Source organism: Bufo bufo, chromosome 7, assembly GCF_905171765.1.
Source record: "Bufo bufo chromosome 7, aBufBuf1.1, whole genome shotgun sequence".
Taxonomy (NCBI): Eukaryota; Metazoa; Chordata; class Amphibia; order Anura; family Bufonidae; genus Bufo; species Bufo bufo.
The window spans coordinates 29,483,196-29,506,722 of NC_053395.1; the positions used below are offsets into that span (position 1 = coordinate 29,483,196).

A 23,527-nucleotide genomic window follows, 5' to 3' on the forward strand; every position below is an offset into this window, starting at 1 on the left:
CCCAGGTGCTAATATTTTTATTTACAGGATACATAATGGATCTGGTCTGGTATTTAAGCTGAGCAATAATAAGTAGTTAAGGATTAGAAAAAACATGGCGCTCTGATGGATTTACATCAGATTCAGCAGCACCACCAGCTAGGTGAAGGACTTAAAGGGAACCTGTCACCAGTTTTATGGTGTCCTAACTAAGGGCAACATAAATAAGTGATTGATTCTCTTAGCACAATGCTGGGTCACTTTCTTTAATTGACCCAGTCAATCTGCCAACATCTTGTATTGAAAAGCTCCAGCTGATAATGATGAGTCATGAATATTCATGAGCTCCTGACTCTCCCCGCCCACCTGCTGCTGAATGACAGTTTGTTTCCATATGAACCAGCAGCAGGTGGGCAGGGGAGTGGCTATAGCTCTGAATTAAATATACGCTGGACTCAATGACATCACGCTGGACTCAAATCGGCTCATTAGCATGCAGCATCTTTGTGTGTATATTATGAGATAACCATCTGTCACACCAGTAAGTGAATACATCTGAGGTACTTTTTAGTAGTTAATGATTGTATATAATTAGTTAGATTATAGTCAAATATCCACATGACAGGTTCCCTTTAAACACAATCTGCAGAAGGAATACGGTAAGCAATGTTTAATACACTATTTAGAAAGTTGCTTAATTTTGCATTAAGTGGTTGTTCAGGATTAGAAAAACATGGCTCCATTCTTCCAAAACCAGCACCATTCCTGCCCATGGGGTTTGTCCAGTATTGCGGCTCTGCTCCATTGCAGTCATGGGGGCAGATCTGCAATATCTCACTCAACCTAGGGACAGGCGTTTTGCTGCTTTTGAAAGAAAGCAGCTATGTTTTTCTAATCCTGGACAACCCCTTAAATTAGCTCAGTTGCTCATTGGCAACAGACATCAAAAGGCCACTTTGTCAGCAGCAGTACACAGTGGCTGTTGGTGGTTTGTGGCTAAGGAGCAACTGATATTTTCCACATCTGGTGCAGTAAATATCTGCAATAAACTACACTGAAGAGGCTATGGACACCTTTGCACTTTTTTAAATTGATTGTGTCCTACATGCATAATTGCGCAACTTTTAAACATTGCCTACAATATTCCTTCCGCAGATTATGCGCAAGTCCTTCACCTAGCTGATGGTGCTGCTGAATCTGATGTAAATCGATCAGAGCGCTATTCCTGTATCTGCTTTTTTTTTTTTTTTTTTTCGTATTAGAGATGGCACCAGGGAGTGGGAGGAGGTTGTACATAGCGGATCACACCGGGGGGTAGGCAGAGAATCTATGGACGGCAGCTCACTCAGGCTGTAGATGGGTGAGGAAACCACGCACAAGACAGTTTGCAGCATGCATTATTGGAAGGAAAACCTCCACACGAGAAGTTTGAAAGCAGGAGCAGGTTGCAATCGGGGGGGGGGGGGGGTTCGAAAGTGAATGAAAGAATGAATATTGCAGCTTGAAACTTAATGCAACTTTCTTTTTCAAGGTAACCACAAACCTATGTAAAAAGCAATGTTTTCATGTCAAAAATGTCCATAGCCTATACATCCTGAAATTGGCATATAAGTGATAGCCGTATTTCTACCTATGGTTTGGAATTTTGACAGGGTATGTCCACCTTTTGCACCATGTTGTTTTTCTTGAATGGTGGACATGTCCCTTTTTAGTTTTGCATTGTGACCACCTGCTCCAATGATACGTGAAGTATTTGAGTGATACATATTATAAAGCTGGCCTGTGTTTTGTTGGCTTGCTGCCGACTAATAGACTTCTGCACTTTCAGAATATTTTCTTTCCAAGGTGAAATTCCATCGGCCTCGGCCGGTAGGACATTTGGTCAGTGGTTTTAATATGAAATGTTTCGCTGATATTTTTTTTCCCTTTCCCTGTTTTTTCTTTCTTTCTTCTCTCTACTTCTGCTGTCCCTTTTCCAGAGTAAAGTCTCCTGCCCGGTAAGTGACCTTGCTGTCCTCCTTCCTCTACTTACCCTGGCGCTGACTTTTTTTGCTTACTCTCCCGTAACATTCAGTGACTGCTTGACTGCCGGTCTAACTTACCCCAAGCCGTGGTCTGCAATAAAAACTTTAGACGCTAATTTGCTGCTCCATATTTATTTATTTTTTTTTTTTTTTTTTTTTTTTTAAGACATTTTCCTTTATATATGTGAAGGTTCGGGCTGCACCAATACTTGTGCCAAGTGATGAATTGAATGTCAGCACATGGTATCGTTTCATCTGAATTTGGCCCACAGGCTTCCCCTTGCTGCTGATAAGAGACGTGGGCACGGCCAGGCAGTGAAAACCTCATCACAGCTGCCCCTTTTAATGAAAGTGCAGAGGGCGTGCCAGTTGCGGAGAGAGCAGAGCCTCTAGGTGTAACGGCAACGCCCAAGTTGCTCCTAGAGGCTCATTTGCATATATTAAAACTTTTTTTTTTTTTTTTTCCCCTCCCCACGACAGCACCTTAGAGAGATGGCTCCACCCCCAGGACAGGAAACCTGCAGCATAAAAAGGTGGAGCCACTCTCCCACCTCAGAGGTTTCCTGTCCTGGTGCGGGAAGCCTGCAGTTCGGGTTTGTCCTGACCTGGAAGCCCCGGTAGTTACTGGAGGGTCAGTGACAGCAGTTTTCTTACCTGCCATAAGATTCCTCTCCCATAGGTTTGGGGCTGAAGGAATAGAAGAGAGCGGCGGCGGTCAAGAGTCGGCAGAAGGTGTCGGTCCCTCAGGTGAGGCGGACCGCACCACCGTAGAGAGTGTGGCCAGAGGGACCCAGCAGAGCGCAGACCAGCCAGGATGATGACGTCATCCAGGAAGTTAATGCGTTCCACAGCCGTGCGCTTCCGGTCAGGTGACCGGAGAGTTCGGCATTTCGGCGTCTTCAAAAGCGAAGCAAGGTATGGCAGCGATCCGGAGGGGTCGGAGTGAAGTCCGGTGATAGACAGCAGAAGTTCTGTCTCAGTGGTGTCCGTGGCGTGGTGGGTCTGCAGGATACAGTGGATCTCTCAGGTGAGAGGGGCACTCTGGTGGCACATGGTAATTGTTTGCAATATCGATTTGTATGCAGGGTTGCCTACTATAATGGAAGAGGAAAGGAGGTCTGAAGGCGCAGACATTTGAGATCCTGCCACCGGTATTGTGAGTTCTAATGTTTGGTCCTTAAAGGGTTAAGGCTGTTTCCTTAGATATGGGTATGTTTCCTTTTCGTAGACTGTGCCTAAAAAAGTGGTGGCCAAGAAAAAGAATAATGAATGCCCTATCTGTAAGTGTTCGCTGACATCTTCGTATGCTAAGAAGCTCTGTCAGCAGTGCATTGAAAAAACTGTGGCGGAAGAGACTCCGGGTATTCTGATGGATTTGAAGTCTCTTATGTCCGAGGTTAAAGTGTCCCTGAAAGCTGGTAGAAAGAGTAGAAGAGCGGTGAGGCAGGAGTCGGATGTGGAGTCCGAAGACGGCGAGTCTCATTCTGTGGATGGGGACTCTGATGATTCCTCCTCTTCAGAGGATGAAGCGAGAGAGAAAATTCCTATTCCCGGCTGAAGATACGGACAAATTTACTAAAAGTTATTCGATCTACCCTGGAGTTGGAGGACACCAGGGAGGATAGATCAGTGGAGGATTCCGTAATTGAGGGTCTGAGGGAAAGGAAGCGTGGATGTTTCCCAGTTCACAAGTCTATTTTAGCGGTAATAGAGAAGGAATGGGAAAAAAGCCGGATAAGAAGCCATTTATTTCAAAGACCTTTAAATGGAAATACCCCTTTGAGGAAGAAGCATCTACCTCCTGGGATAAAGCCCTAAGACTAGATGTAGCTATTTCAAAAAACAGATCCCCCTTTAGACAAAAGAATAGATTCTTCACTTAAAAATACTTGGGAGCCTTCTGCGGCTCCGTTCAGGCCTAGTATAGCTGCCACAGTAGCCGCCAGGTCAATGTCTCTGTGGCTAGATAGACTGGAGGGGCAGATAAGGGACAGATGTCCTAGGGAGCAGTTGTTAGCATCCATACCCACTTTCCAAAAGGCCGCGGATGCCTCAGTGGATGCGGTGAGACTGGAGGCCAGAGCCGCATCCTTTTCTAATTCTGCACACCGGGTCTTGTGGCTTAAAAATTGGAAAGGAGGAGATATGCCTTCGAAACTGAGGCTATGTGGCATTCCCTGTGACGGACAATTTCTTTTCGAGTCAGAACTAGACTCTGTGCTTGAAAAGGCTGCAGACAGAAAGAAAAAAGTTTCCTCAGGAGTCCTTTACCCAGTTTAAGCAATATAAAGGGCCCTTTCGGAACCCATCCAGAATAAAAAGCAGACGGGAGACAGAGCAGGGAGCAAGGCCTAGATCTGGGAATAAAGGTTTTTTGTTCAGATCAGCCTCCGCTCGTGCGGAGAAACAGGGAAAACAATGACTCCATGATCCCAGTAGGGGAAAGATTAACCACCTCAGCCCCCAGTGCTTAAACACCCTGAAAGACCAGGCCACTTTTTACACTTCTGACCTACACTACTTTCACCGTTTATTGCTCGGTCATGCAACTTACCACCCAAATGAATTTTACCTCCTTTTCTTCTCACTAATAGAGCTTTCATTTGGTGGTATTTCATTGCTGCTGACATTTTTACTTTTTTTGTTATTAATCGAAATTTAACGATTTTTTTTGCAAAAAAATGACATTTTTCACTTTCAGTTGTAAAATTTTGCAAAAAAAACGACATCCATATAGAAATTTTGCTCTAAATTTATAGTTCTACATGTCTTTGATAAAAAAAAAATGTTTGGGTAGAAAAAAAATGGTTTGGGTAAAAGTTATAGCGTTTACAAACTATGGTACAAAAATGTGAATTTCCGCTTTTTGCAGCAGCTCTGACTTTCTGAGCACCTGTCATGTTTCCTGAGGTTCTACAATGCCCAGACAGTACAAACACCCCACAAATGACCCCATTTCTGAAAGTACACACCCTAAGGTATTCGCTGATGGGCATAGTGAGTTCATAGAACTTTTTATTTTTTGTCACAAGTTAGCGGAAAATGATGATTTTTTTTTTTTTTTTTTTTTTTTCTTACAAAGTCTCATATTCCACTAACTTGTGACAAAAAATAAAAAGTTCTATGAACTCACTATGCCCATCAGCGAATACCTTGGGGTCTCTTCTTTCCAAAATGGGGTCACTTGTGGGGTAGTTATACTGCCCTGGCATTCTAGGGGCCCAAATGTGTGGTAAGGAGTTTGAAATCAAATTCAGTAAAAAATGACCTGTGAAATCCGAAAGGTGCTCTTTGGAATATGGGCCCCTTTGCCCACCTAGGCTGCAAAAAAGTGTCACACATCTGGTATCCCCGTACTCAGGAGAAGTTGAGGAATGTGTTTTGGGGTGTCTTTTTACATATACCCATGCTGGGTGAGATAAATATCTTGGTCAAATGACAACTTTGTATAAAAAAATGGGAAAAGTTGTCTTTTGCCAAGATATTTCTCTCACCCAGCATGGGTATATATAAAATGACACCCCAAAACACATTCCCCACCTTCTCCTGAGTACGGAGATACCAGATGTGTGACACTTTTTTGCAGCCTAGGTGGGCAAAGGGGCCCATATTCCAAAGAGCACCTTTCGGATTTCACTTGTCATTTTTTACTGAATTTGATTTCAAACTCCTTACCACACATTTGGGCCCCTAGAATGCCAGGGCAGTATAACTACCCCACAAGTGACCCCATTTTGGAAAGAAGACACCCCAAGGTATTCCGTGAGGGGCATGGCGAGTTCCTAGAATTTTTTATTTTTTGTCACAAGTTAGTGGAAAATGATGATTTTTTTTTTTTTCATACAAAGTCTCATATTCCACTAACTTGTGACAAAAAATAAAAACTTCCATGAACTCACTATGCCCATCAGCGAATACCTTGGGGTCTCTTCTTTCCAAAATGGGGTCACTTGTGGGGTAGTTATACTGCCCTGGCATTCTAGGGGCCCAAATGTGTGGTAAGGAGTTTGAAATCAAATTCTGTAAAAATTGACCTGTGAAATCCGAAAGGTGCTCTTTGGCATATGGGCCCCTTTGCCCACCTAGGCTGCAAAAAAGTGTCACACATCTGGTATCTCTGTATTCAGGAGAAGTTGAGGAATGTGTTTTGGGGTGTCTTTTTACATATACCCATGCTGGGTGAGATAAATATCTTGGTCAAATGCCAACTTTGTATAAAAAAATGGGAAAAGTTGTCGTTTGCCAAGATATTTCTCTCACCCAGCATGGGTATATATAAAATGACACCCCAAAACACATTCCCCACCTTCTCCTGAGTACGGAGATACCAGATGTGTGACACTTTTTTGCAGCCTAGGTGGGCAAAGGGGCCCATATTCCAAAGAGCACCTTTCGGATTTCACTTGTCATTTTTTACAGAATTTGATTTCAAACTCCTTACCACACATTTGGGCCCCTAGAATGCCAGGGCAGTATAACTACCCCACAAGTGACCCCATTTTGGAAAGAAGAGACCCCAAGGTATTCGCTGATGGGCATAGTGAGTTCATGGAAGTTTTTATTTTTTGTCACAAGTTAGTGGAATATGAGACTTTGTATAAAAAAAAAAAAAAAAAAAAAAAAATCAGCATTTTCCACTAACTTGTGACAAAAAATAAAAAATTCTAGGAACTCGCCATGCCCCTCACGGAATACCTTGGGGTGTCTTCTTTCCAAAATGGGGTCACTTGTGTGGTAGTTATACTGCCCTGGCATTTTCCAGGGGCCCTAATGTGTGTTAGGTAGGTAAATGACCTGTGAAATCCTAAAGGTGCTCTTTGGAATATGGGCCCCTTTGCCCACCTAGGCTGCAAAAAAGTGTCACACATGTGGTATCGCCGTATTCAGGAGAAGTTGGGGAATGTGTTTTGGGGTGTCATTTTACATATACCCTTGCTGGGTGAGAGAAATATCTTGGCAAAAGACAACTTTTCCCATTTTTTTATACAAAGTTGGCATTTGACCAAGATATTTCTCTCACCCAGCATGGGTATATGTAAAATGACACCCCAAAACACATTCCCCAACTTCTCCTGAGTACGGCGATACCACATGTGTGACACTTTTTTGCAGCCTAGATGCGCAAAGGGGCCCACATTCATTTTATGAGGGCATTTTTAGACATTTGGATACCAGACTTCTTCTCACGCTTTGGGGCCCCTAGAATGCCAGGGCAGTATAAATACCCCACATGTGACCCCATTTTGGAAAGAAGACACCCCAAGGTATTCAATGAGGGGCATGGCGAGTTCATAGAAATTTTTTTTTTTTGGCACAAGTTAGCGGAAATTGATATTTTTTATTTTTTTCTCACAAAGTCTCCCGTTCCGCTAACTTGGGACAAAAATTTCAATCTTTCATGGACTCAATATGCCCCTCACGGAATACCTGGGGGTGTCTTCTTTCCGAAATGGGGTCACATGTGGCGTATTTATACTGCCCTGGCATTCTAGGGGCCCTAAAGCGTGAGAAGAAGTCTGGAATATACATGTCTAAAAAATTTTACGCATTTGGATTCCGTGAGGGGTATGGTGAGTTCATGTGAGATTTTATTTTTTGACACAAGTTAGTGGAATATGAGACTTTGTAAGAAAAATAAATAAAAATTCCGCTAACTTGGGCCAAAAAAATGTCTGAATGGAGCCTTACAGAGGGGTGATCAATGACAGGGGGGTGATCAATGACAGGGGGGTGATCAGGGAGTCTATATGGGGTGATCACCACAGTCATTGATCATGCCCCTGTAAGGCTTCATTCAGACGTCCGGATGCGTTTTGCGGATCCGATCCATCTATCAGTGGATCCGTAAAAATCATGCGGACGTCTGAATGGAGCTTTACAGGGGGGTGATCAATGACAGGGGTGTAATCAATGACAGGGGGGTGATCAGGGAGTCTATATGGGGTGATCACCACAGTCATTGATCACGCCCCTGTAAGGCTTCATTCAGACGTCCGGATGCGTTTTGCGGATCCGATCCATCTATCAGTGCATCCGTAAAAATCATGCGGACATCTGAATGGAGCTTTACAGGGGGGTAATCAATGACAGGGGGGTGATCAGGGAGTCTATATGGGGTGATCACCACAGTCATTGATCATGCCCCTGTAAGGCTTCATTCAGACGTCCGGATGCGTTTTGCGGATCCGATCCATCTATCAGTGGATCCGTAAAAATCATGCGGACGTCTGAATGGAGCTTTACAGGGGGGTGATCAATGACAGGGGTGTAATCAATGACAGGGGGGTGATCAGGGAGTCTATATGGGGTGATCACCACAGTCATTGATCACGCCCCTGTAAGGCTTCATTCAGACGTCCGGATGCGTTTTGCGGATCCGATCCATCTATCAGTGCATCCGTAAAAATCATGCGGACATCTGAATGGAGCTTTACAGGGGGGTGATCAATGACAGGGGGGTGATCAGGGAGTCTATATGGGGTGATAACCACAGTCATTGATCATGCCCCTGTAAGGCTTCATTCAGACGTCCGGATGCATTTTGCGGATCCGATCCATCTATCAGTGCATCCGTAAAAATCATGCGGACATCTGAATGGAGCTTTACAGGGGGTGATCAATGACAGGGGGGGGGTGATCAATGACAGGGGGGTAATCAATGACAGGGGGGTGATCAGGGAGTCTATATGGGGTGATCACCACAGTCATTGATCACGCCCCTGTAAGGCTTCATTCAGACGCCCGTATGCGTTTTGCGGATCCGATCCATCCATCAGTGGATCCGTAAAAATCATGCGGACATCTGAATGGAGCTTTACAGGGGGTTGATCAATGACAGGGGTGTAATCAATGACAGGGGGGTGATCAGGGAGTCTATATGGGGTGATCAGGGGCTAATAAGGGGTTAATAAGTGACGGGGGGGGGGTGTAGTGTAGTGTAGTGGTGCTTGGTGGGACTTTACTGAGCTACCTGTGTCCTCTGGTGGTCGATCCAAACAAAGGGGACCACCAGAGGACCAGGTAGCAGGTATATTAGACGCTGTTATCAAAACAGCGTCTAATATACCTGTTAGGGGTTAAAAAAAACACATCTCCAGCCTGCCAGCGAACGATCGCCGCTGGCAGGCTGGAGATCAACTCTCTTACCTTCCGTTCCTGTGAGCGCGCGCGCCTGTGTGCGCGCGTTCACAGGAAATCTCGCGTCTCGCGAGAGGACGCACCGGCGCGTCCACCCAGAAGAGCAGGGCCGCCGCAAAGACGCAATCCTGCGTACGGCGGTCCTGAGGTGGTTAAAGTTCTTCCTACCTGCTTGGGAAAAGATTGCAGGGAAATGGCTGGTGGGACTTCTGCAGGAAGGACTAAAGTTGGAATTCATGAAATATCCCACAGAAAGATTTGTGATCTCGAGATCTTCTCTCACTAATGCAAGAAATGAAAAAATGAACAAACAAAAATGTGTTGATTCCTGTCCCAGAGTTAGAGGAAGGGAGAGGTTTCTATTCTACTCTGTTCCTAGTGAAAAAAACAGATGGGTAATACCGGACGATTATAAATTTAAAGCACCTGAACAAATTTCTGAAGGCCAGGAAATTCAAGATGGAGACTATCAGATCAGCGATATATCTTTTATCTCCAGGATGCCATATGGCGGTTCTGGATCTAAAGGATGCCTACCATCATATCCCGATACATCCAGACCACCAGAGATTCCTCAGGGTGGCTGTAAGATCCGATTTCGGTGTTCTTCAGTTCCAGGCACTACCCTTCGGCCTCTCTATGGCGCCTTGGATCTTTACCAAGGTGGTGGCAGAGATGGCTTCTTTCATCAGAAAGGAGAATATCATGTTCATGCCTTACCTGGATGATTTTCTGGTGGTGGCCCAGTCTCGGGAGACATGTGTCAGGGCGCTGAATCGGGTGATGGATGTTGTGCAGTCCCTAGGATGATTATTGAACTTCCAGACGTCCAGGATGCAGCCATCGACAAGTCAGGTTTTCTTGTGTCTGGTACTGGATTCCAGACAGGAGAAAACTTTCCTCACAGTGGAGAAAGTTGCCGGGGTTCAAGAGGCAGTTCAGAGGGTTCAGTCAGGAGAGGCCTTGTCCATAAGGAAAGCTATGTCCCTGTTGGGAGTTCTGACGTCCTGTATACCAGCGGTCCAGTGGGCTTAGAGGCACTCTCGGCAACTACAAGTGGAGATCCTGGCCGCCACGAGACGGGCAGGGACTTCCCTGGAGTCGATTTTATAAAGCTATCAGATCCAACGCTTTCATCCCTAAACTGGTGGAAGGAAGCAGAGAATTTGACTCGGAGTTCCCTGGTCCTTTCCGGAACGAGTAGTAGTAACTACGGACGCCAGCCCCTGGGGATGGGGGGGCTCATGTGGAGGATCAGATTTTTCAGGGGGAATGGTCCCAGGGTCAGAGGTATTTTTCTTCAAATCGGAAAGAGCTACGGGCGGTCTTACTAGCTTTGAGAGCAGCTCTACCAATGATCCAGAACAGGCATGTGAGAGTAATGTCCGACAATCGGTCGGTCGACTTGTACCTCAATCATCAAGGGGGAACCAGGTCAGATTCCTTACTGAGGGAGACTGGAGAGTGGATTTTCAAAGAAATAGAAGGGAGAGTTCTACATCTTTCAGCCATACACATAAGAGGAGTCGAGAATACTCAGGCAGATTTCGTGAGTCGTCACAGGTTACGTCAGGGGGAAAGGTCTCTGAATCCAGAGGTATTTTCCCAGATAGTGGATTTATGGGGTCTTCCATCAGTAGACATGTTCGCCACAAGGGAAAACAGGAAAGTCGAAAAGTTATTTTCCCTCAGTCCAAGGGAGTACCCATCTGGAGTGGATGCCTTCCTCCAGAGATAGAACTTCCCTCTAGGATATGACTTTCCCCCTCTACAGTTAATTCCACTAGTGATGAGGAAGATCAGGTACGAGGAAGCGAGAGTGATTCTAATAGCGCCCTTCTGGCCGAAGAGGGCATGGTTTTCCCTTTTGAGAGCCATGTCAGTTTCGGACCCATGGATTCTGCCAGGGATCCCAAACCTGTTGTCGCAGGGTCCAGTATTCTACCCGGAGGTAGAGTCTCTACACCTTTCGGCATGGAATTTAAAAGGTCATTTTTAGCCAGTCAGGGATTTTTCGAAAGAAGTTGTTTCCACTCTGATGAAAAGTAGGAAAGAGTTGACTAACGTTATCTATGCGCGAGTCTGGAGAAGGTTCTTATCCTTTATAGGTGTAGATGGAGTCTCTTGGCCGTTAGAATTCTCAGTTGTACAGGTGTTCGAATTCCTCCAGAGAGGGTTGTCCCTTGGGTTAGCAAAGAGTACACTGAAGGTGCAGGTGTCGGCACTGTCAGTCTTGGGGAGAAGGAGTTTAGCCATGGACCCATGGGTGGTTAGGTTTTTTTTTTTTTTAAGGCAGTTGACAGGGTGATGCCGGTGAAGGGCACCAGATTTCCTCCCTGGAATCTTAACCTAGTATTGAATGCCTTAACCAAGCATCCTTTTGAGCCACTAGATTCTTGCTCAACTAAATTGCTTACCCTTAAGCTGGTTTTGTTGGTAGCTTTAACGTCAGCCAGGAGGGTTGGTGAGATTCAAGCCCTCTCCATTAATCCCCCCTTTTATGACTGTCTGTCTGAGAGGATAGGGTAGTGCTGAGACCAGATCCCGGTTTTATGCCGAAAGTCCCTTCTAGGTCAAATAGGGCTCAGGTCAAATAGGGTTCTTCCAGCTTTCTTTTCAGAACCGAAGAATGACAGAGAAAAGGAGCTGCATTCCCTTGATGTCAAGAGGTGTATTTTGCAGTATCTGGAAGTAACTAAAGATTGGAGAAAATCTTCTGCCTTATTTGTACTATTCGGCGGGGTTAGGAAAGGTAATACGGCCTCTAAGGCATCTATTGCCCGCTGGATTAGAGAAGCCATATCCTTGGCATATTCAGTATCTGGTGTTTCTCCTCCTGTTTCTGTGAGAGCACACTCCACAAGGGCGGTGTCTACTTCCTGGGCGGAAAGGGCCAGCGTATCCATAGAACAGATTTGTCGGGCAGCTACCTGGTCTTCACCGTCCACTTTCTATAAGCACTATAGGCTTCAGCTCGATTTTATTTCTGACCTACTCTTTGGCACAAAGGTCTTGGCCACTGTCACCCACCCTGAGAATGATCTCTCAAAATCTCTCTAAGGTGCTGTTGTGGGGGAGGGAAAAAATGATGATTACACTTACCGGTAATTGGATTTTCCTGACCCTCTTTATTACCTCCCTTTGGTGTGGGGCTGTGTGTTCACGGGTGTCGCAAAAAAAGTGTATAAAATTTTAACTAACGTCCCTCTCGTGCTCTGGAAACTCACTGAGGTGGGAGAGTGGCTCCACCTCTTTATGCTGCAGGTTTCCTGTCCTGGGGGCGGAGCCATCTCTCTAAGGTGCTGTCGCGGGGGAGCGGAAAATCCGATTACCGGTAAGTGTAATCATCACTTTCTCAGCAATGCGGACACATATGAACATGGGACCAACACAGAGGCCTTCAGCTGCCAAGTGCACATTTAACAGGTCGGCCAGTTTCACAGGTACAAATCTGCTGACGGATGACCTTTTAAAGGGGCCGCGTCTTTATGCAGCCTTTATCTATGTGCTATTTTTTTAGCATCTAGCTGTTAGCAGAAGGGTTGTCCACTGCTCCAGATCCTTCCTCTGGTGGCGAAGACAAGAAACCTTGGCATCTGCGGTGACTTGTCTGTGCATTACCCAGATGGCCCATTGCATTTCACTGGGCATCGTGTAATACGTCTTCTCTCTACAGCGTTGCCAGAAGCTCCCTGCAGGTATGCATTCGGTACAGTTCAGGCCTTTTGAAAGGTTATGTCCACCTAGGCACTATTTTTATCTCCATGGCTACAGACTACAAATTATGTGTAGTCTGATTTAAGCAGTTTTATGCATTTTGCATTTCTTCTCTACTGTTTACAAGGCTCTATCGGACATTAACTTAGTCTCTACCTATAGGTGGCACTAGAGAGACTGAGGTTTTTTTTTTTCCCGCAGGAGAGCTCATTTGCTACATCTTGAGGTGCATTCACACGACCGTAAGTGTTTTGCAGTCTGCACATGGCCGGCACTATATAGAGAATGCATATTCTTGTCCGCAATTTCAGACAAGAATAGGACATACCCTATATTTTTGTAGGGCTGCAGAACGGAACAACTGATGCTGTCCGCATCTTTTGCAGCCCCATTGAAATGAATGGGTCCGCACCCGTGCCTCAAAATTGCAGCACTGATGCGGACCCGTTTATACGGTTGTGTGAATGCACCCTTATGTACATTCAGTCGGTTAGCAATAAGTAGTGGATGTGCATAAGAGCTATAGACACAACATTAAAGGTTATACAAGGCACTTTTAATGTATTGTGATTGTCCATATTGCCTCCTTTGCTGGCTGGGTTCATTTTTCCATCACATTATACACTGCTGGTTTCCAGAGGTTACGACCACCCTGCAGTCCAGCAGTGGTGGTCGTACTTGCACAGTAAGGCAAAATGTGCTGGCCTCTCTGGTGGCCGGAACCGTGGAAGCACGCATGCGCAGCAACTCCAGTTCCGCCCCCTCCCCGTATCTGAGTTGCAGCGGTGGCCATAACCCCTGGAAACGAGCTATGTATAATGCAATGGAAAAATGTATGAAGCCCGCAAAGGAGGCAATATGGACAATCACAATACATTAGTAATTGTCTGGTATTTGCAAAGAGGTTTTATTAATTGCATTTGAACTAGAGATGAGCGAATCAATTGTCTGTGATCAAGCAGAGTTTTACACCTGCTATTGGCTGTCCCCGCTGCTGTCGATGCTCCCCCTGCTGCTTGATTGACAGGGCCACAGCTCCGAGTAGCGGCACAAGCGCATTCACTTCTGGAGCAGAGCCGGCGACGTATGACTGGTCCGGACCTGTGTGCGGGTGATTCGGTGTGGTACCCTGAAGCTTAGCGGCACAGTCGCTGCTCCGGTAGTGGACGCAGAGCCTCTGTGTGTGCGGATACTCATAGCAGCGCCGTAGGACAGTCGCGCGGCAGGGGGAGCGTCTACAGGAATGGGGACAGCCCCTTGCAAGTGTAGGACTCTGCTTGATGGAACAAATCTATTTGTACGAATTGATTCACTCATCTCTAATCTGAGCAGTAGAAATGACTTGCAAAAGAGCACATTGCCTTTAAATTCCCTAGGATTACATGGCAGAATACATGACTTACTGGTGGACGACTGTTTATACAGCATTCTGTTTCCCAGACGACCTCCAGGAATGAATTTTTAATGCCAATCTTATAAATACGTCATTCAGAAGGGCAAAACCTTTCAGGTGGAAGCTGACTGAAATCTCCAGCTCATTGTCTCATATTGCGCTACGCTAGTGAGGGACGCTACGCCGTCCTCTATCCCCTCCGAGCATGACCATTATTCTACTAACTTGTTGCATGTTTGATGGAATGGGGATAAGAAATGCTAATTTCTGTAATGGCTAAGCTTGTCCTGTAAGGAACTGCTGCATGTGCGCTTGGCAGCTAGAAGCATCTGTGTTGGCCCCATGTTCATATGCGCCCGCATTGCTGAGAAAAATGATGTTTTAATATATGCAAATGAGCATCTAGGAGCAACGGGGGAGTTACCATTACACTTAGAGGCTCTGCTCTCTCTGCATCTGCTGCACTTTTATTGACAGCACCAGACAGTGTAAATATCATCATACCTGGTCCTGTCAAAGTGCAGAGGATGCGACAGTTGCAGAGAGAGCAGAGCCTCTAGGTGTAACGACAACGCCCCCATTGCTCCTAGAGGCTCATTTGCATATAATAAAACCTATTTTTTTCTCAGCAATGCGGGCACATATGAACATGGGACCAACACAGATGCCTTCAGCTGCCAAGTGCACATGTAACAGGTCAGCCGGTTTTATGGCTACAAATCTGCTGACAGATGCCCTTTAAGTGCAAGGAAAACTAGTAGTATTCTGAATAGCATTTACGGGCAGCACAATATTTTTTAGTTGTTTTTTTCTTGTCCCCAGAATCAGCACCACTCCTGACTAAAGGCTGTGTTTGGTATTGCAGCTTCGCCCTTATTGTTTGAATGGAGCTTTTGGTTTGAATATACATAGGATCATGACAGAGTTACATGCGCTTTTATTTAACCCTTCCAGTCTGGCTTATTGAGTCACTAGGAGGTAACGGCATGGCCTGAGCACTGTTACGGCGTCGAGCCTGCCATCTGTAGCTGTTTATTTGCTTTCTTCTGCCTAATGACCTCCGTGTTTTTTATTTTTTTTATTTAACCTCCTCATTTCTGACAGGCAGAATGTCCACCTGGCTGTCGATGCAGAAAATTTCAAGTCTGGGATTGTAAGCGTGAAAGAAATGAGGGACATCTGGTCCTGGATCCCAGAGAGATTTGCCCTCTGCCAACCGCTACTGCTTTATACCAATCAAGAACATGGCAACAGCCTGAACAGGTCAGTGGTCGGTGGGTGAGGCCCTTTGTACATTTCCATCCACATGCTACCAGTTCTGCAGATTGTTGAAGAGGTAAACCTGTCTACACGTCTCTCACCAAATACTGACATCCAGTCATGGTACCAGGTAGGGGTGGATTGGCCCTTGAAAAAAAAAAAAAACTAAAAGTGGCCCCATGTTGTAGGTGTGTCCAAATTGACAGAAGACCGCCGAAACTAGTAGGCAGGCACAACAGAAGTAGGTGGGGCCTGTAATACCGTAGTGCAGAACCAAACACCACAGGGCAGCACAAAATCCTGCTGCCCCCAAGCACAGTAGTCAATTGTATCATCATCATGAGGACAGTAATACAGTTGAGTTCAGGAGGACACCTGTTGCCATTGAGCATCTCATCGTTATGTACCTGGCCTGCGGCCATCAAGAGAGCTTGAGTGGACCTCTGGGTATCCGCCCACGGGGAACTTTCCCTGTAGGTTCTATGGCCAATCCGTAGGTATACCCTCCTTCCCTATGCTCAGGAACTGAACTCGCTCTGTCTGTCGTGCTCGGTGAGACGGACAAAAAAAAAGAAAGAGCAAATGGCAAAAAAAATATTCAGATTCAGGTGCTGGTTTGAAAAATGTAGAATGTTTTGGGTCACAACGGCTTGACTGTGCAAGAAGACGGCACAATGGATTGGTGAAACTAGAATGGGAGAGGATGAGGAGAAACAACCTCCTGAATCTGCTACATCACCCATGAATTGGTTATAGCCTCGTCCATTACCTGGGACTAGGTGACAAGTCAGTGGTTCCCAGTATGACTGGTTGGGTTATATAGTCAGTTCTACTATCCTATGGGATCTTGTCTGTCTGTCGTTCATAATAATAATGCTTTTGTTGTCAGGTTTTACTTGCACTGTGAGGGACATGAGCCCACCCTGCTTCTCATCAAAACCAGCAACCAAGAGGTGAGTAACAAGCCAACACCTATGGGCCCTGTAGCTGAAGGGATCTGTGTTGCATGTTCATATGTGCCCGCATTACCTCTAGGAGCAACGGGGGTGTTGCTGTTGCACCTAGAGACACAGCTCTCTCTGCAACTGTTGCGCCTTCTGTACTTTGACAGGACCAAGCATTGACACTGCCTGGACCTGTCAATCAAAGTAGAGAGGGCTCAACAGTTGCAGAGAGAGCAGAGCCTCTAGGTGCAACAGCAACGCCCCCATTGCTCCTAGAGGCTCATTTGCATATATTACAACTTCATATGTGCCCGCATTACTGGGACCAACACAGATGCCTTCAGCTGCCAAGCGCACATGTAACGGGTCAGCCAGTGTCATGGGTATCTGCTGACAGATGCCCTTTAATGCCTGGGCTGTAGCACTATGTTGTACAATACAGTGTATATACTGGTTTATACCTAGTTGCATCCATTGCGCATTCTCAGTGATCTGGGCACCATGCTTAAAGGGGTTATCCAATGTGTAAAACATGCCCCTCGTATAGATTATACTTACCCTGCTTCCCCGTCACGGCCTGCCGGATGTTTTGATCTGGGAGATGCAGTGTCAGCTATGCGTTGAGCAGGTGCCGGGGAGCGGGGTAAGTATAATCTATACAAGGGGCCTGGGCAATGGGGGGGCATGTTTTACACGTTGAATAACCCTGTAAGTATTTACCTGCTGGTTTGTCGTAGGTGTGCGGTGCGTACTTGTCCACCGACTGGAGCACGCGGAAGAGGAGCGGGAACGCCCTGAGCTTCTTTGGGACTGGAGAATGCTTTGTATTTCGGGTAAGAACCTGTTCAAAATTTTTTTGGGATCTATTGTCCAGACATTTTACATCCTGAGCACATATTCTAGATTTAAAGTTTTTTTTTATTTTTTTTTTTAAATATTATATTCCTGAATACTTGCCTGCCCAACATAATGTGTGGGATATGGAGATGATTAGTTTATTCTTCCCCTTGTTCACACAGCTGCAGCCGGAGGTGGAGCGCTATGAGTGGGTGATAATAAAACATCCGGAGCTCGGTAGAGTTGCTTCGGCAGCAGCTGACAATGAGTCCAACTCTTCCCAGGAGACCGCTGAGAGCTCGGACCCCTCCAACCGGCTTTCGCCTTTCCTGGCCACTCGTCATTTCAACCTCCCTTCCAAAACGGCCTCCATGTTTATGGCGGGGACCACAGAGTGCATAATCATTGGTGAGTCGCCCTTTATGAGGTTCTCACACACAAGACTCTTAGAGGAACCACGGGAGAAGCAATCTACCCGTGGCCCAACTTTAACAACTGATGTGACATTTTGTGAACTATCTGGCAGTGGCGGGGGGGAAATGATGGGTGCTTTCAGAGATCACAAACTGCCCTTGCAATGTATGAATACAGCTCGACTATCGCTGGGATCTTATCAGACGTGCCTTGTGGGTTCCCTGACTAGAAGATGTCTGAGGCTGTAGGTGTCGATGTCTACCTGCCTGTGGCCACTGTAATGGTAGATGGTCTACAAAGAAGGTTGTGTTTTTTTTTTTTTTGTTTTTTTTTTTTGTTTTGTTTTTTCTTCTGCAATGTGTAGTTTAATCGTAAAAGAACATGGCGGAGGAAGTGAGCATCATAGAATATAGTTCTGAGTGAGGTAGAACTACGTTTAAACTGATATGAAATAAAGCTGAGCTCCTACAATACATGGTGACGCTTAAGGGGATGCATAATCAGAAAATGACCACCTGCTTAAATCACGTTTTTATGTTAAATTGATAAATAATTTTTTATGTCATTTCTGATTTTGCATGTCATTATCTATATTGAAACAAAATCCTGCAGTTTTCGCACTGGCTACTAAGCGTAATAATTGGCGCCACTTCTTGGTCTTTACAGATAACTTTGCTGCAGTTATCTGCTTATCTGTCGTTCTAATCCTGCCTGTAATGATATCACCTCTGTGTAGAGATGAGACTGGACCCACTGTAAGAAATTATTATGTAAATATACACTGCTCAAAAAAATAAAGGGAACACTTAAACAACACAATGTAACTCCAAGTCAATCACACTTCTGTGAAATCAAACTGTCCACTTAGGAAGCAACACTGAGTGACAATCAATTTCACATGCTGTTGTGCAAATGGGATAGACAACAGGTGGAAATTATAGGCAATTAGCAAGACACCCCCAATAAAGGAGTGGTTCTGCAGGTGGTGACCTGACCACTTCTCAGTTCCTATGCTTCCTGGCTGATGTTTTGGTCACTTTTGAATGCTGCCGGTGCTTTCACTCTAGTGGTAGCATGAGACGGAGTCTACAACCCACACAAGTGGCTCAGGTAGTGCAGCTTATCCAGGATGGCACATCAATGCGAGCTGTGGCAAGAAGGTTTGCTGTGTCTGTCAGCGTAGTGTCCAGAGCATGGAGGCGCTACCAGGAGACAGGCCAGTACATCAGGAGACGTGGAGGAGGCTGTATGAGGGCAACAACCCAGCAGCAGGACCGCTACCTCCGCTTTTGTGCAAGGAGGAACAGGAGGAGCACTGCCAGAGCCCTGCAAAATGACCTCCAGCAGGCCACAAAGGTGCATGTGTCTGCTCAAACGGTCAGAAACAGACTCCATGAGGGTGATATCAGAGCCCGACGTACACAGGTGGGGGTTGTGCTTACAGCCCAACACCGTGCAGGACGTTTGGCATTTGCCAGAAAACACCAAGATTGGCAAATTCGCCACTGGTGCCCCGTGCTCTTCACAGATGAAAGCAGGTTTACACTGAGCACGTGACAGACGTGACAGAGTCTGGAGACGCCGTGGAGAACGTTCTGCTGCCTGCAACATCCTCCAGCATGACCGGTTTGGCATTGGGTCAGTAATGGTGTGGGGTGGCATTTCTTTGGAGGGCCGCACAGCCCTCCATGTGCTCGCCAGAGGTAGCCTGACTGCCATTAGGTACCGAGATGAGATCCTCAGACCCCTTGTGAGACCATATGCTGGTGCGGTTGGCCCTGGGTTCCTCCTAATGCAAGACAATGCTAGACCTCATGTGGCTGGAGTGTGTCAGCAGTTCCTGCAAGACAAAGGCATTTATGCTATGGACTGGCCCGCCCGTTCCCCAGACCTGAATCCAATTGGGCACATCTGGGACATCACGTCTCGCTCTATCCACCAACGTCACGTTGCACCACAGACTGTCCAGGAGTTGGCAGATGCTTTAGTCCAGGTCTGCGAGGAGATCCCTCAGGAGACCGTCCGCCACCTCATCAGGAGCATGCACAGGCGTTGTAGGGAGGTCATACAGGCACGTGGAGGCCACACACACTACTGAGCCTCATTTTGACTTGTTTTAAGGACATTACATCAAAGTTGGATCAGCCTGTAGTGTGTTTTTCCACTTTAATTTTGAGTGTGACTCCAAATCCAGACCTCCATGGGTTAAAAAATTTGATTTCCATATTTTTTTTTTGTGTGATTTTGTTGTCAGCACATTCAACTATGTAAAGAACAAAGTATTTCAGAAGAATATTTAATTAATTCAGATCTAGGATGTGTTATTTTTGTGTTCCCTTTATTTTTTTGAGCAGTGTACTATATACAATACATTCTCTTACTGGGTCTGATTCAAGGTTGGATGCAACAAATGAGACACGAGTGAAGGTATAAAAGAAGATATATTGTATAGTGTGGAAAATTGATATTACAGTATTATTATGGATAAGCATGGAGTTACAGTGGAACAAAAAGAAATATTACATAGAGGTTACAACCAGAGAAGCTTGTACACATATAACAATAATTAATTATAATTACTAGCAATTTCCAGCATACAATATAATGCTACTATAACTCAACATTAAAATTCCTTACAGTTCATAGTTACCACACATGGGCCTCAAATCCTTGTCTCTCCTGTGCCATCTCCAGTCCTCTCTTCCTCCAGCTTCTCCATATACCCCAAAAAATGGATCTTTATTCCTTGAAAGCTCTCAACCCCCGTTCTTGTCAACGCCCCATATCCGTTATCTGAGAGTCTGTGGGCCTGCCCAGAAACTGAATCTTGGTCAACAGGGGGGCTCAATACCGGGAAAAAAAACTGACCAGTTTTATCCTAATGCATTCTGAATGGAGGGCAATCAGTTCAGGATGCATCAGAATGTCTTCAGTTCAGTCACTGTACGGTTTTTGGACTGAGAAAATACCGCAGCATGCTGCGGTATTTTCGACCATCCAAGATTCCGGAACACTTGCCGGAATACCGGATCCGGCATTATTTTACATTGAAATGCATTAATGCCGGATCCGGCCCTAGGTGTTACGTAAAAACGGATCCGGTTTTGCGGTCTGCGCTGTGCAAAAAGATAAATACCGGATCAGTTTTTCCAGATGACCATCGGAGAGACGGCTCCAGTATTGCAATACCTTTTGTGAGACTGATCTGCATCCGGATCCGTCTACAAATGGTATCCGTTTGCATACAGATTGACGGATCCAGCAGGTGGTTCCGGCGATGGAACTGCTTGCTGGAATCCAGCGACTCTAGTGTGAAAGTGAAAGTAGCCTTTTTTTATCATTTTATGACACTTCTCCACTATTGACACACTTTGGGTGCCTTTTTGTTCTATGCCAATCAGCATATATAAAAGGTAAAGGATCCTACAAGGCCTTTATGTGTGAGAATCAGAGTAAGACAAAAGGAGCTAGATACATACTAATGAAGTATATACGCGTACAGTCACCTACCTGTCTTGTTCACGCAAATAAATCCCTCATAATCTATAAAATCTGTATTTCTTACACCCCCATTCACAATAGGTGATGGTTAAATTTTATCTATTCTTTCCTTGTACAATGGCCTCTGCACAGGTCAGAGCATGCCTAGAAAACTCTCCCATAGAAGTCAATGAGGTCCCCTCCTGACCATTGTGTCTATGACCCATGGGGCTGTTGGAAAGCAATTCTTTAAATGCTGTTAAGAACAGCTCAGACAAGATGGCCGCCCCCATAACTATGTTCAGGAAATAGATGGAAGAAAATAAAATCAGATTGAGTCGTTTATCTGGCACAAAAAAAAACTTGGTGACACATTCCCCTTAAAAGGGCTGTCCAAGATTGTGACACTGATGGTCTGTCCTGAGGATACGTCATCAATATCGGATCAGCAGAAGTCTGGCTCCCGGCACCCCTGCCGATCAGCTGTTTTGAAGAGACCACGGCACTCCAGTTAGCGATATAGCCTCTTTCATGGTCACGTCACGTGGCCTAGGTGCAGCTCACTCCTATTCAAGTCAATGGGGCTGAGCTGCAATATGAAGCACAGCCGCTATCCATCTGACTGCACTGTGCTCGGCAAGCTGTGAGTAGACAGCTACTCGCTGTAGCGCCATGGCCTCCTCTGATCACTGGGGGTGTCGGACCCCCCCAATCTGATTTTACTGACCTATCCTGAGGATAGGTCATTAGTAATAAGCGTCCGGAAAGCCTCTTTTTAATATGTCCTACATGCCAGTAGATGTCCGCTCTGAAGCTTGCAGAATTGTGAATACAGCTCTGGAGTATGTATAATACAGGCTGCAACATGGGTTCCCTAATTCGGACAAGTAATGTAGTTACAGAACCAAATTGAGAATAACGGTGTTCATTTATATTGGGTCTACTTCACTAGGTGAGAGAGCGGCTTTCTTATAATAGTCCTGTTGACTGCCAAAAGAAGAACCAATATCGTCTGCAAACCGCCACATGTAGAGCCTTAAAAATGAACATCTTTTATCAATAAGTCATTTTTGGCTCCAGTATTCTGTTCTGATTAATTTCTCAGTATATAATTATAGTGGTAAGAGCACAGTTTTCCAGATACTAAGCACCAAATACACGGTATAGATAATAGATTTATAACTCTGGCTGGCTGCAGCCACCACTAGGGGGAGCTTACTGCACACTGTGATATTGATTTCAATGGAAACAATATGCACTAAATGTCCAAGCTCCCTCTAGTGGTGGCTGCAGGCAGGCAAAATGTTATGGTTTTTATATACATTACGTATATATCGAAATTTTTTGGAAGATCTGCTAACCTTTGTATGCCATTTGGACAGTAACCCTTTACCTGTTGTGTTTCCTCAGGAGGGGGCGATGGACAAGCCTTGTATATGGATTCTGATATGAATTATGGACGGAGCAGTCACTGCAATACTTTCAACAATCAGCCTCTGTGCTCAGAGACCTTCCAGATCGCCACAATTGAGGTGTGGGGCTTCAAGGACAACCTAAATGGTGACGAGCACTCCTCTGCTTTACCATGAGGTCACTCTCTGTTCATATCATTAGTGTGTAAATATGGATATGCCTCAGCTGGGACATCGGAGCAGGTATGGAGGCATCTGGTGAAGCTCCTGCTCGCCTTCCATCAATGTGAGGAGCTGCAAATGGTCTTGCGGACAAGTACATGGTTGGTTAGTATAAAAGCGGTGGTGAAAGTGTCTACCGTCTCATTGGACCAAGCTGAAATGTGCACTTTCCAGTCCCTGGATTCATTCCCACTGATGGAAGAACCCTGTAGACCCCATGTCGCGTGACCGTCCCTCTCCCATGTGTGTTTGCTGTGTAGATCTACCCTGAGATCATGTTTTCTTGTCTTGTTTCTTGTCCACTGTCCTCCACCTGTCCCCAGACTCCATGTTCAGATGCTCCTCTTCTGATTTGTCTCTACAGTACCAGCAATGATTGCACCCTGTGTCTGGATAGATGTGAAATTATATGAATTGTCCTGAGTCTGTCACACTGAAAGTGGTGAATATTTCAGGAATAAAAGTCATTCTCGGGCACTGGAGTCTCAATTTCTGTTTTACTATTTAAATTTCATAGTTAACCAGGGTAAAACTACTATATAATATCTTATACAATGTCAAGGTGGTACAAACTGTCCCTAAAAGTCACCACTAGGGGGAGCTTACTCTGTTTCCCTTTACACCAGTTTTAAGAAATCTCCACCAATTTTGTCAAGTTCAAACATGCCAAAGCGGGGGAAGAGTGGCGCGCGCACAGACAGGACGGAG

At 45.5% G+C, this 23,527-nt stretch overlaps 1 protein-coding gene across 2 annotated transcripts in view; it reads left to right on the top strand.

Annotated features, from left to right (window-relative positions):
• The window catches only part of TBC1D24 (TBC1 domain family member 24), a 45,048-nt gene extending 21,754 nt beyond the window's left edge, over window positions 1-23,294 (top strand). Inside the window, exons 3-8 of one of the 2 annotated variants that reach the window (XM_040439286.1) lie at window positions 1,959-1,976; window positions 15,355-15,513; window positions 16,400-16,463; window positions 17,192-17,287; window positions 17,474-17,699; window positions 22,596-23,294. In XM_040439286.1, the coding sequence (XP_040295220.1) occupies window positions 1,959-1,976; window positions 15,355-15,513; window positions 16,400-16,463; window positions 17,192-17,287; window positions 17,474-17,699; window positions 22,596-22,774 (742 nt within the window). In that variant the 3' untranslated portion in view covers window positions 22,775-23,294. The remainder of the gene's footprint in view (window positions 1-1,958; window positions 1,977-15,354; window positions 15,514-16,399; window positions 16,464-17,191; window positions 17,288-17,473; window positions 17,700-22,595) is intronic. The other variant, XM_040439287.1, reaches the window with a different exon arrangement.
• The last annotated feature ends 233 nt before the right edge of the window (window positions 23,295-23,527 follow it).